Source organism: Scardinius erythrophthalmus (assembly GCF_964197995.2).
Source record: "Scardinius erythrophthalmus genome assembly, chromosome: 2".
In the NCBI taxonomy this organism is placed as follows: domain Eukaryota; kingdom Metazoa; phylum Chordata; class Actinopteri; order Cypriniformes; family Leuciscidae; genus Scardinius; species Scardinius erythrophthalmus.
In genome coordinates, this window is record NC_138222.1 from 62,079,311 (window position 1) to 62,093,413 (window position 14,103).

Sequence of the window (14,103 nt, forward strand, 5' to 3'; positions counted from 1 at the left end):
GATGCTGCTTTGTTGCAAGTTCAAGTTAATAGAAAAAGTTACATTTTTAGGATGGGCTTCCTTGCACATCAGTGTCAAAAAGGTTGAAATAGTGCATCAAATCAAAGAGGGCAGGTTTACTTTTCACAGAACCTGAGTGTGAATTCAGTGGCTACATTTTTGACGACTGTTTTCTGACAGAAATGAAAACGACTGACAAAATACATTTATGCAAACAAAACCTTTTTGAATGCCACATCTAGGCTATCATTTAGTGATTAATGTGATTCATAATTGATAGTGAAGAGAAACTAAACATTAACAGAGCTGTTTTCAACATATCTTGGTCAAAAAATGAGTTGGGTCCAGTACAGTGACACGGCGGCCAAGCATTCATTTTTATTTTATTTCAGCGTAACGGGACTCAGTGGGCGTGGGGGCCCGTGATGCTAGTGCCACAGGCTGCCCTCGCTGTAAGCATACTGCACCATACTGTGTCTTTTTATCAGATCTTTCAGACTTCTCTCAGACGGTTCATGCAGCAAACATATGTTAACAATGTGAGTTTCTTTTCACGGAGTAACTGTTTGCGAATAGTATCATTTTCTATAGGCTACTGTAAACTATGCGGCCTCTAATGAGTTCAACTTGCAGTGATCTGAAGTTACTGAATTAGTAAACGCGAGTCTATCCATGATGACTTTTTTTGCGGATAAGCACAATTCAGAGAATTTAGTTGGAAGTACCTCCTCATGATCTTCCCCGTCAACATACACAAATGTTTCAGACTTGTCAACCGCTTCGGGACCGGCCAGGTTCAACAATGTATAGGCTTGTACTTTCTATGATTTATAAATTTATGTTTAGCAGTAGATGTGCCATTCCTTTTCAAACTTTCTCCAGTTATCTGCAATGTTGTCATCAAAGATCAACGGATCGATACGGCGAAGTCCCTGGGCCATTTTATCCCGCTTCTTACACCATGTATTTTTTGATAGACAGAAACAGTGTAACGGTCACCAGCTGGAGTGCCCTTGAGAGCCACCAGAGGGCACTCCACACCATACTATCACATTTCACTCACAAACTACATTTCCCAGAACTCACTGCCCGGACTCATCAACACTCATTATCACATTCACCTGTGTCTTATTATCTTTTTGATTGATTGATTGATTGATTGATTGATTGATTGATTGATTGATTGATTGTTTGTTTGTTTTTACAGACTGCCTGCCTGTAGTGATGGCCAAATGAAGCGTTTCGAAGCATTATTGCTTTCTGGTACAATTGTGTCGAAAATGGTTCATTACTCGAAGCTTCATTCAGATAGAAATTGCAGCACCATCTCCTGGTGAAGTAAATGTAATGCAACAAAGCTGACAACCATAAAATGCAAGTAGGCTTATATGTTAACGCCCCGTTTATTACGTGTTTACAGAGGCGATCAAAGCTGAAACAGTGTTAGTGATGTGAAACTCATTTATGTAGGCTAGGTGAATTTTACAGATACTGCTGAATTTCATGTGTTCACCTTGATAATAAAACAATAAGCAAGATGTGTGTGTGTAATTATTTCTTTAGACAAGGACAGAAGATCAGACCAGCTTAAAAAAGTTGGAAACCATCACAGAAATTCTAATGATTTCTATTAAAATACCAATAGGAACCATTGCCTTTTACCATTTAAACCACTACAGAATTCTTTTTTGTAGTGTGTTTGGAACATATTCAATTAGGAATTAATGCCCCCACCAATAGAACCCAACACATATCAGACCCACAGAGACCCACAGAGACCACTATAATTCCCATTACAACCAATAAAATTCCCATGAAAACCATTAAATCCAATAGAATTTCTGTAATGGTTTCTATATTTTTTTTTTAGCAGGGCAGTATCATGTGTGAAAGCTTTATCCTGTTTAGCTGTGGGAAGCAGAACTCTATAACTTGTTAACTGGTGGGACTGATATTTTTGTATGTTGAAAAGGATGTGCTTGTGTAACTGGTTGTACTTGTATAATGTAGCAGAGGGTTTTTGAAGTTTCTGTCTTTGATGCATGTTTTTATGTAACAATATTCATATGTTCTCTAATTAAAAATTATAATTTAAAAAAAAAATGTGGCAGAGGGTGTGCTTTGGGTACATGCAGAAGGCTTAGACAAAGTGTTCATTAAATGGTATGGTTTTTATTCAGAAATATTATTTTCTCCACAGTCTTTGGTGAAAGGCGATTTCTTTTTAAAAAAACAATTTCTCCAGCTTTAGAGACACCGACTACTACAACCCACGGTGTTGCCATGGTTTGGTTTCACTTTTATAAGAAATACAGCCGCCAGGTTTCAAACCTGTCAACACTGGATTGGGCTGTCAAAGCAGTCAGGTGGTTCTCTACAGGAGTGAACCAGTGTGTTTGCTTCAGAAGTCATTTTCATGTGACTAGTGACGTAATGATACAAGCTCCGAAGCAGTGGTTCATCGCGAGGACCGTTCGAGTTTGAAGCAAGCTTCGGAGCGTCGGTGTCAGACTGGTGCGTTCACACCGGACGCGAACAGCGGGTCAGGCGCGAGTGATTTCAATGTTAAAGGAGTCATGACCTAGTATTACCTTGGATACCTACTGCTGTATTATAGTCTTTCAGGCCCTTCTAAAAAAGAAAAGTGGAAAAAAAATAAACACAGAGCTCCTCAGACCCTTATTTCTGAAGGCATTATTGTCTCGCGAGATCTGATGCGATATTTTGGCTGTCGTGGACAGTCATTTTAATAATGCAAATGAGGGGCGCGTTGATTGGTGGCAGGAAGGAGGGGGTTGACACCGCATGTGACGCTTTAGCATATCATTCCAAAATGACATCATGGCGCAAATTATGAATGAACCCGACCTGGCCGCGACCGGCTTCCCGGCCAGTGTATAAGGGCTTAAATCAAACTTCATTCACGCACACATATATGAAACACGCTTGCATACATACTAAGTAGTCACACATACATGTATATGAACTCTCCACGCACATACTCATACACATAGTTACTCATATGAGACGTGAGCACACACACACACACACACACACACACACAAACTAGACGGCGCCTCATATAAGCGTTAGGCAATCAATATACAATAGCCGAATTCATGATGATCTCAGTCATTTGTTGTTTGCAAAGTAACGTTAGCAGCCATTCCCCATGTTTACCTCGAAGCTAATACTCCCGCTAGCATACAATAGCCGCATTAGCAGTTGGCTGCTGCTGTTTGTGACACAGAGTAGAGCAATAAAAACACATTCTTACTGTTTCAATTGCAGGCAAGTGTCTGATTGTTGAAAATGGCCCCTTTTTCCCGAGCTTCGATGCCAACTTCGCCTGATATTGCCTCAAATTTGTGAAGGATTCCGGCGTAAAATGTTTTGTTAGCACAGACACATAACGTTAAGCCAGTGGGAAGGGTTGTAGGAACCGCGTCATTAAAAATGAATTTAATCCACTGGTCTCTGACAGCTTGGTCCGTTCTTGGGAGAGAAAACACATTTACATGTTGATTCTGGCAGTCAACAACAGAGCAACTCAGTGTGCCCTACGTTTCTGCTTCTTTCTCGACTGAATATGAGGGGAGGAGGGGCGCCAGGGCGCACTTCCTGCGGCAGGTCTGCGGTGTCCATATATGGTATATCCTGCCCCGTCATGACGTCAAGTCGGAGCTGAAATCAAAATCTCGTATTTGAGTGCGCGTGCACGCGCGCTGGTTTATGAACCCTGGGGTAAACGAACGCTTCACTTTTAAATATCGGCTTCCCGGCCAGTGTATAATCGTTAGGCAATCATAACATACATTGATTCTCGTGGAAAAGTGAAAATTGCAGGTCATGACTCCTTTAAGTCAATGCAAAGACGCGTTACGCGCGTAAAAAATTCCTGCGGCGCGAATGAGGCGTTTAGCGCGGCGCGGTAGACGCGAATTCGCCTCATTCGCGCGTCAAGTTCGCGCGAATGACGCGAATTGAGCGTCTGGCGCGTTAAGCGCGTTACGCGCGAATGATTTTATTAGTGCTCTTTGTGCATTCACGCGTTTGACGCGAATTCGCGTCTGCCGCCCGAGTTGAAAAATCTGAACTTCTGCGTCAATTCGCACCGCGTTAACCAATCAGGAGCCTGCTTGCATGCTGCTGTCACGTGGTGAAGTGACAGTTTATAATGTTATTTTATGTTTGGCCTCAATAAATTATTTTGTAATATGACTAAACTGCACAATAAAGCAAATAAAAACATAAAACTCGATTTCAATATATGAGAGATACTCATTTTGTATTGAATGCTATTTATTCCATATCTATTCTAGATTATATGAAACATTATTAATCTAATGTAAAGACAAAAAACACAATTTAGTGCATAAAAACAAAAATCACAGGACAGGTTTCACTTTTGAAGGCTGGCTCCATTTATTATCAAAACAAAAATAAATGACAGATTAGGTGCGGGCGAGGGTGAACCTCGCGCCGGGCTGTACAGCGCGGGCTCGTCAGGCAGCGACCACTCGAGGCCGAGGCTTATACGGCCTACGTTCTCCTCGTCAGCGTCCTCACCGTTAGGTCCACCAAACCTACCTCCTGGAGCAAATTGTGAAACTCCTGAAACCCTCCGGAGGGTTTGGTGGACCCGAGTACAGCGACGATGTCCCCTACGCTGCTGTTTCTGCTCTCCAGAGCATATACGAGCGGTGACTCTCTCGATTAATGCTAATGCTAATGCTCCATAAACATCTAAAAAAAACTTTTGCCTCTGACGCGCGTGACGCGCGTAAATTTCGATTCAAACTTTTGATTTTACGCGCGTCAATTTCGCTCTTGACACGCGAATGCACACAAAGTGGTCAAGCGTATAACTAGATCCGGCAGGCGCGAATTTGACGCGCTGTTCGCGTCCGGTGTGAACGCACAGTCAGACGTAACATCACTACCTGCCTGTGTTTGACCTATTGTCTGTACTTTGGATTACGCCTTTGGATTGCCCTTAAATAAAGCTGCATTTGGATCTCACCTTCGTGTTTCAGAGCGGTTCGTGTTTCATCATGCTGGCATGTGGAAAGTTTTCATCCATATGTGTTACAACTAACCCCACGTTAGTTTGTGCCCCGCTCACCCCTACTTTGTAACGAAGTAACTTGAGGAGGTTTCAGCAAACTACTTATGTACTCTTACTTGAGTTATGTTATTTTTCAGTACTTCTACTTGTACTCAGGTAAATTATTTCTTAAGTAGCAATACGTTTACTTAAGTACAACTTTTTTTAGTACTCTTTCCACCACTGCACTATAGTAAAAATGAAAATATACTTTTAAAGCCTTTTTTAAATATTGGCTTATGTAAATTTCTACATATAGCATTTTAATAGGCTAATAAAATAAAGTGATGTATCATCATTAAAAACTAACATGATCTATCAATGGAAAAAAGGGTTTTGATTTTGACTCTTTGACCCACTGAAGGTTTCTGTGAATTACACCATGAATAAGAAATGTTATGGGAAGCATTTACATAATTTTATGAATGCACTTTTGAAATTCAGAATCGAATCATTAATTTAATTGTACCTCATTATAAATCGTCTCAAATCGAATCATTCTGAATTTGCCAAAATCACTTAAATTGAAAACCTATGAATCATGAATCAAATCGATTCGCTGTCGACCCAAAGATTCACACCACTAATTTATTCCAGGAAACATGAAATGTGCATGTAAGTCACATAATATACTAACTATCAACCAATCAAATATACATTTTACATATTTATTACATTTAATTGACAGTTTATTGTGACATCACTTCACTTCTGCCTTTCTAAGAATAAACCAGATTTAATTCTGCTGAGACACAAATAATGATTATTTTTAAGAGCTGCTGCTCACAGAATCATATTCAACAGTTACTGATACAGATAAGATTAGTGAAAAACGCAAAGACACATAAACACACCAGATATGCAAAGAGATTCTTAAAACACACATATATTGTGTTAGTATTTTAGACATCTAAAGAATATTCAATTATGTCTGAAAACTTTAATAAGATCACATTATGTCATGATAATTAATACAGCGAAGTCCCTGGGCCATTTTATCCCGCTTCTTACACCATGTATTTTTTGATAGACAGAAACACAGTGTAACAGTCACCAGCTGGAGTGCCCTTGAGAGCCACCAGAGGGCACTCCACACCATACTATCATATTTCACTCACAAACTACATTTCCCAGAACTCACTGCCCGGAGAAATATTACAGACTATTAAAATATAATTAGAAGATTCACTCAGAAATGACTAAAGAACAAATTAAACAAATGAAAGTGAATAAGAAAAATAATGAAAACAGTGAATGTAAGTAAACACACAAACATTGACGTCTTCTCACTCCTAAGATCTGCTGCAGATGCTGAAGTTGAGTTTGTGAGTCTCAGGAAGGCTGATCCAGCGCTGATCTCCTCCAGACTGAACTGCTCCTTTTCTCTTCGTAAGGCTGCAGTTTTCCGGTGTCGTTCCGTTCCCTGGAGCCCAGTTCTGATAGCACACCATCTCTCCGCTCAACCAGAGCCACATGTTCATTTGGCAGTAGTTGTGTAAACCCAACCACACCGCCTCAGTAGACGCACCTTTAACCACATTCATCACACGACGCTGCATCTCGACTGAATGAACCGAGACCAGATCCGTATAATTCTGTCTGCAGTATCTCAGAGCTTCAGGCCACGTCAGAGTCTCTTTGATCAGAATCAGTTTATCTGGACACAAAACAAACCACAAGCAAAAACTAGAGAGAGACTGATCAAAAACAACATGCAGAACAAACACTGTGGAGGAATCTGTCATGTCAGACATGTAGCATGAACTTTAAGATATCTGGAGGTGATGGATGGATTGTGTGTGTTTGTGAGGATCTGCTCACCTTCATGACACACAAAAGGAATTTGGCTGTCGCAAGAGCCGTCATACCATTTACCCAGAGTGATCCATTTACCCTGATAGTTCGGAATAAGACCCTGAGCGTTTGGATCGAGAACTATACAGTTTTCATTTCCTCCACCATTATTAGGTTCACCAGAAGTCCAGTCTCTGAATGAGGAGTCACTCTGATCTGACCACTGCCATGAGTCTCTGAACAGACCGATCCAGACATCATTAGATATGTGACTATCATTGATGAACTTCTGAATCTGTTGATCCTCATTCTGGTTCCTCACACTGACCAGATCAATGTGATTCTGTCTGCAGTAACTCTGAGCGTCTCTCCAGTTCTTCGTCTGATTGACAAAGACGAGTCCTGTATTCGCTTTAAGAAAAACAAATGTAAACATATTCATGAATCTGTTTGTTCATCATTCTTATGCTGGTTTATGGTTTTTAATGTGAATAAGAGCAGCGAAGCATCAGAATCACGTGTAATTCAAAGACTGTTTCTACAGCTGATGCTATTAAATATTCAAATTATATTCTTGATGATTTTGCTGATATAACATCAAGTATCCACTGTGAATGTCTGTGATAATTTTATTGCAACTATATCTGTCCATCATGTTTTGTTACACATTTCTCTAGAAAACTGGATTCAGACACACAGAGCTGAATGAGAGAAACATCAAACAGATGAAGATGTTAAACTGCATATTAATGTTTGTTAACTATTCCTTAGAAATATATCAGCAATATATTCAAAATTCAAAAGGTTGAATTGTAGACTAATAATACATACAAATTAATATTGTTGCAATAATAACACTATTAGTGTTTGTCTTGTTTCTAGTCTGATCAGTTTTTCACGTTGTAATGGACAATTTGTCTTTGTGAGTTCAGTTAAAGTTCATCTAACAATGATGATTTTTACAGGTTTGTGTTAAAGGGACAATATGTATATTTTATTATCTAAAATCAATATTTTTATTCATAAATATGTCCTCAATGGTGTCCAAATACCTCTGCCAATGATCTGACTTGTCCTCGTAAACTAAGAATTTATTATCTTTATATACATAGGACGGGTAGGTCCACGGAGGCTTCCATGTAGTTCGGCCATCTTGAAAAACTATAATAGCAGAGAGGGACAAAAAGTACTAGGCCAATGCGTTTCCACAACGCGTTTTCGTTCAGAGCCAGGCGTCACGTGACTGAAGTCAACAGAAGCGGAGGAGCAGAGCAGAGAGAGGAGCTTGTCACTGCCGCGGCAAGTTTAAAAGGCTGCACTGCACGGTTAAGTCACAGGATAACGAGTCATCTTTGTCGAAAAAGTCCAAAATAAGACCGTAAAAGGAAACGTGACCGGAGATTACAAAAACAAGGGTTTATGTCGGGATAGCTAATGCAGGAGAAAGCTTTCAAAAGAGACGCTGAAGTTGCCTGCTTTCTACTCAACAGCTAAGTCAATATTACGGTCTTAATTACAGGCTTTTTATTTTTATTTTTTTATTAGCCTATATAGACCAGCGTTTCCCAGCGGGATGACGCGGCACCCTGGGGTGCTTCTGGCAAGTGTAGGGGTGCTGTGTAAAAAAAACAATTTTTTACCATCAATCTCGGATCGTCGGAAGTCTCTAATAACAACAAATAATGCGCACAAATTTATAATAAAAATGCAAATCATAAGTTTTCGACGTTGAATTGCGGAGGTTGCGCTTGCATGTGATTTTATTCCTGTGCCTCATTCCCAGTGCGTCCACATAAAGCTGCCTATTTTTCATTGATGCGCTTACAGTCAAATACACACGAAAACATTGTCACAACGTCCATCTTGTCGCGTATTCACATAAACACATCGGTTATGTCCGTGCTGCTGTCAACGCAACGCGTGCGATTAATGTTTTTCAGTTTAACACGTTAAAAATATTTAACGCAATTAAAGCAGCATTTTTTTTCTGTCATCCTTTGGCTAGCGTTACATTATATAATCCCGTTTTTCTTCATGCAAATGCTTCTAACCATGCAAGCGAGAAAATACAAAAGAGAATGCGCTGTCTGTGATGCTGTCACGACGTGCGCCAGATTAGACTTCTCTTTCGTGCTTTCGCTTTGAGTGTCCTCATCAGAGCAGTCTTAAATTAGTTAAATAAAGTCTTAAATGAACATTAAGAGTTGTTAGAAAATGGGACGCGTGTGGGATCCACATGTGACAGTGCAGCAGTGACATCAGAATCAAATAACACTCCATTCATAAAAAGATGCCATTAAACAATTATTTGAAATATACTGTCTTTATGATGTTTCTACATTAATTTGGAGATTTACTGTGAAATTATTAGGCTACATAAAATATAGTAAAAACAAGCTATCTTGTGCAATTATAACAAAATTATACATTATATAAAATTAAAAATGTTTAATTCATATATTCATTTGTAACATGCATGAACAAAGAAAAAAAAAGGAACAGGAAGAAGAAAATCTTATGGTAGCCTACCTGTCATTTATTTGTGCACATCCAAAAATAAAATAAAACCCCCAGCACATTTCAAAGTATAGTATCAAAGTAGTATCGTGCCACACATTTTTTTTAAAATTTCAAAGGGTGCCTTGACTGAAAAAAGGTTGGGAAACACTGATATAGACAGTAGAACATAGTTAAAAGTTAAACAGGCTCTTTGATGAATAGCAGCTATTGAGTAAAGTAGAGAAGGTCCTATAAACAAGGTTGTTAGTTTTGTTTGTTCAAAACTGTAACATTCGTTTGTTCGTTGTGTCAAGTTGTAGTTTGTTTGAAATAACAAACCAGTTCACCTGAAGGAAAACTCGACGAGGTGCTATTAGAAGACATCCTGTCAAAGCTTTTGGTAACACTTTATTTCGATAGTCCACTTTTGACATTGTACTAACTATAAGTAACTTTGCAACTACATGTCAACTATCTGTCATTAGAGTATTAGTAGACTGTCTGCTTAATATTTGCTAACACTCTGTTTTGTTGGTCCCCTAACAGACATTCTACTGACTATAAGTTACTTGGCAACTACAAGTCAACCTATTCTCCTAACCCGAATCCTAACATCTAAACTTAACCTACCAGTCTATTGACTGTCTATTACAGCCTACTAATACTCTAATGAGAGTTAGTTGACATATAGTTGAAAAGTTACTTATAGTTAGTAGAATGTCTAAAGTGGACTATCGAAATAAAGTGTAACCAAGCTTTTTGGTACATATCGCTTACCGTAGATGCAACGCGCATTTGAAAACGCGAGGCGCTGGAGAGCAAAATTAGTTTGATTGCAAAATACAAATTCACCACTAGATGGGAGTAATTCCTACTTACTGTCCCTTTAAGATATATATATTTTTTTAATTACATTTTTTATTGTAATACATGTAACAAGTGAACACAATAAAATCACAATGAAAAGACAAGAACTGAATTTTGTTCTCAGGACAAGAGTTTTGTTCATAAATATCAAGATGGGACAAGATGTTGTACATCTATTATATGTTGAAATTTTATGCATTCATTAATTCATTACCATTCATTACCATAATTAACTAGGCTCATAATGGCAGATTCCCACAATTATGAACAACAAATATCAAAATGTGTTCAATATCAGTTTATTTTCACATTTTTATTCACATTATATTGTGCATATTTTTATAAATGAATGTTTGTTCTGATTGTTTGAGCTGCACTTACTGTTAGATGAACTGCAGATGAAAGTCCGGCTGTCACTACATGACACATCATTCCATTCTCCATTTCTCATGAAAGCACACTCATCTCTGCCATCAGGTTGTCCAGATCCCCAGTTCAGATAGAGCGCAGGTTCACCTGAAGACCACTGCCATTTATCAACACTCGTCCTCTTCAGTCCAATCCAGATATCCTGAACACCTCCATCATTCACACTCTTCTTCAGCTCGTTCATGTCGTTCATGTTGTCAACGGTGGCCAGATCTGTGTAATTCTCTCTGCAGAATCTCTGAGCTTCAGTCCAGTTCTTCTTCTCATTTATAAAGTGATACTGACGCTGAACACATTCAGATACGGAGCAGAGAGCTGTGAAAGAGAGCGTTTGATTTAATGCTTTTCATAACAGGGTCAAACCTGATGAAACTATAAACCAGTGGTTCTCAAAGTGTGGTACGCAGGCTCCGTCTAGTGGTACGCAGAGGAATCACTGAATTTTGCACGTAAGATCAAACCGGTGTGATCTTTATCTCCCAGTCACGTGACCCTTATTCCGCGTGACGTCACGCCATTTGGAGCAGCCATCTCGACGGAATAGAAAATGCTAAACCGCTGGTGATAATCATAGACTGTAAAGAAATATGGACGTAGTGTCTGTGACGTCATCCGTAGGTTTCTGAAGAGCATTTTTGAAGCCTAAAGTGGGCGGAGCCGGCCGTCGCCATCTTGGCCTTGCGTCCAGGCGCGTAGGCAGTAATGGGCCAGGGCGGCACTGGCCCGCCCACATTACTCACTGGCCCGCCCAGGCAAGTTTGATCAAAATACATTTTTAGTTTATTTTTATTATTCAAATGTATTTAAGAAAATATGTTAATATAAACCTGAATTATTGTTGACTGGTGTGTGTGTTTAATTTGTTTTCCGAAGTTGAAGCAAGTTGTAGAAAGCCCGCTTATGGTTGCTAGGGCGACAGAAGACTCTCTGAGCGGCGGGCTCTGGCGGCCTTTAGCTATAGACTGTAAAAAATAGCAATTAATATCGCCAAAATAATGGCTAAAAAAGTTTCTTTAATGTTTTTTGTTGATGTTTTTTGTTGATGTTCAATTGCAGTTAGATTGGCGGGTAAACCCGCGTCAGGCTGACCGGGAGAGAGCACTGGCACTGCCGCCAGGGAGATGCCGCCATGATAGCACACTCATCTCCACCATCAGGTTGTCCAGATCCCCAGTTCAGATAGAGCGCAGGTTCACCTGAAGACCACTGCCATTTATAAACCACCTTCACAACCCAATCTGAAGGTATTTCCCTGCACTGTCAAGAATAGAAAATCAAGGAGCTTCTCATCAAAGTGGTATGGACAGTTTTCTTGGTTGTATTTTTTGTATTTTTATTTATTTATTTATTTTGGCACAAAAGCTTAATTTCCACCAGGCTGATTGCATTGTATATGGTTGATTTAACAGAAATTAGGGAGTGTGTTGTTATTTATTTCAAACCGTGCTCTGCTGAGAGTTTTCATTATTTGAATTTCTTTTATTTTTAGCCTAATTTATTTTTGGGTGAACTGTCTTTGCACTGCTGACTAACCTGAATAAAATAGACAGGTTATTGTCTATGCTGGTGGTTTGTCCAGCCTTTATTGAGCTCTGTTGGTTGAACTTGATGCCAGAACAGTGTTTTGTTATTGTCTTTGCCGAATAGTGCAAAATAAAGGTGTAATGTTAGGCTAACTGTTTTTTGCAGTTTGTCTATTCTTTTTGCTACTCTCTAAGGTTTAATTATTAAGTCATATTTTTTTCTAAGAAAAACTATAGGCCCTCGCACTTTTTCAATGGCCCGCCCAAAATACAATTTCTGCCTACGCCACTGCTTGCGTCACTCCCGGATAACAGAAAATGGGCAAAGAGGCGGGGCGTGAGTGGAGCTGAGGAGCCTGGCTATCTGAAATCACGCCCACCTACCTCCACGTGATCGAGTTAGCTCGGGCTGGGGAGGTAATGCTATATGCTACTGACAGTAGATAGATCTGCGACTGCACAGGGCTTCGCGCTAAAGTGACAATTGATGATGTAAAGCCAATTAAAAGTTCCTATTTTTGCCCTTCAAAATATTATAATAGTTAAAAGACATGGCTACAAGTGCGACCAAAAGCCACATACAGACACCAGTAAACACGTTTTTTTCTGCTGTAAAATTTGGCATTTTAACACGGGGGAGATACAGATTTGACTCACTTTTGACACCAGCCTCAAGCGGCCAGTCAACGAATTGCAGTTTAAAGGGATAGTTCACCCAAAAATGAAAATTCTGTCATCATTTACTCCCCCTCAAGTTGTTCCAAACCTGTATGAGTTGCTTTGTTCTGCTGAACACAAAGGAAGATATTTGGAAGAATGTTTGTAATCAACAGATCTCGGTCACCATTGACTTCCATAGTAGGAAAAAAATATACTATGGTAGTCAATGGTGACCGAGATCTGTTGATTACAAACATTCTTCCAAATATCTTCCTTTGTGTTCAGCAGAACAAATAAACTCATACAGGTTTGGAACAACTTGAGGGTGAGTAAATGATGACAGAATTTTCATTTTTGGGTGAACTATCCCTTTAACTCACTTCCGTGTTGGTTTCAAGAGAGAGATGGGGAGGTTGCCGCTTGGTGATAATACAGCTGAATACATTGACAAGCAATGACGCATCACCATGGAAACAGTAAAGTGATCAGTTCAAAATAATGATCCCGTGAAAAACTCACAGGGATCAGCCAAAATATTTTAAATTTGCGTTTAAAAGGGTTAAATATGAATACACAGCCTTTTTTTTTTTTTTTTTATAATATTCTTAGGACAAATGGCTACAGTTTTTATTTCACTTTTAGGTGCAATACATTTGAATTGAATCATTATTTAAGTTTTTTATTTACCTGTATGTAAGCAGCACAGTGCATTGTTAATGTTCAAACTGTGTTTTTACAATGTTTAAAGTGGCTGACAATAATAAATATTCTTATTAGAAATTAAGCTGCCTCATTTTTGAGCTGTGCATAACTGTAGCTGAATAGTTAGGTCTACTACGCTTCTGTATTTTCATATTGGTCATTATGGTGGTACTTGGAGAGCCAAATATTTTCTGAGGTGGTACTTGGTGTAAAAAGTTTGAGAACCACTACTATAAACCATAAATAATACAACAAACACACTCACCAATGAGAAGAATCAAATATAGAGTTTGCTCCATTTCTGAGGAAAAAACACAGTGAAAAACTCAAAACATGATCATCTTGTTTTAACATGATCATGTAATAAAAACATTTTAGTAATATAACTCGATTCACAATCATTCAGACAGTATTAACATCTGAAAGTCTAACTGTGTTTGAAGAATGAACATGTTCTTACTTTAGAGGTCGTGTGTTTCTGTCCTGAGTCTGATGTTTCTGTCTGCAGATTTACACTATGCT

At 39.0% G+C, this 14,103-nt stretch overlaps 1 protein-coding gene across 1 annotated transcript; it reads right to left on the reverse strand.

The window, feature by feature from the left end:
• Positions 1-6,399: 6,399 nt before the first annotated feature.
• On the reverse strand, positions 6,400-13,880 carry LOC308705610 (macrophage mannose receptor 1-like; the record flags this gene model as incomplete). Its single annotated transcript, XM_081390698.1, has 4 exons — positions 6,400-6,764; positions 6,929-7,312; positions 10,649-11,011; positions 13,847-13,880. 4 exons carry the CDS (start codon positions 13,878-13,880, stop codon positions 6,400-6,402), a joined length of 1,146 nt encoding a protein of 381 aa, XP_081246824.1.
• Positions 13,881-14,103: the final 223 nt, after the last annotated feature.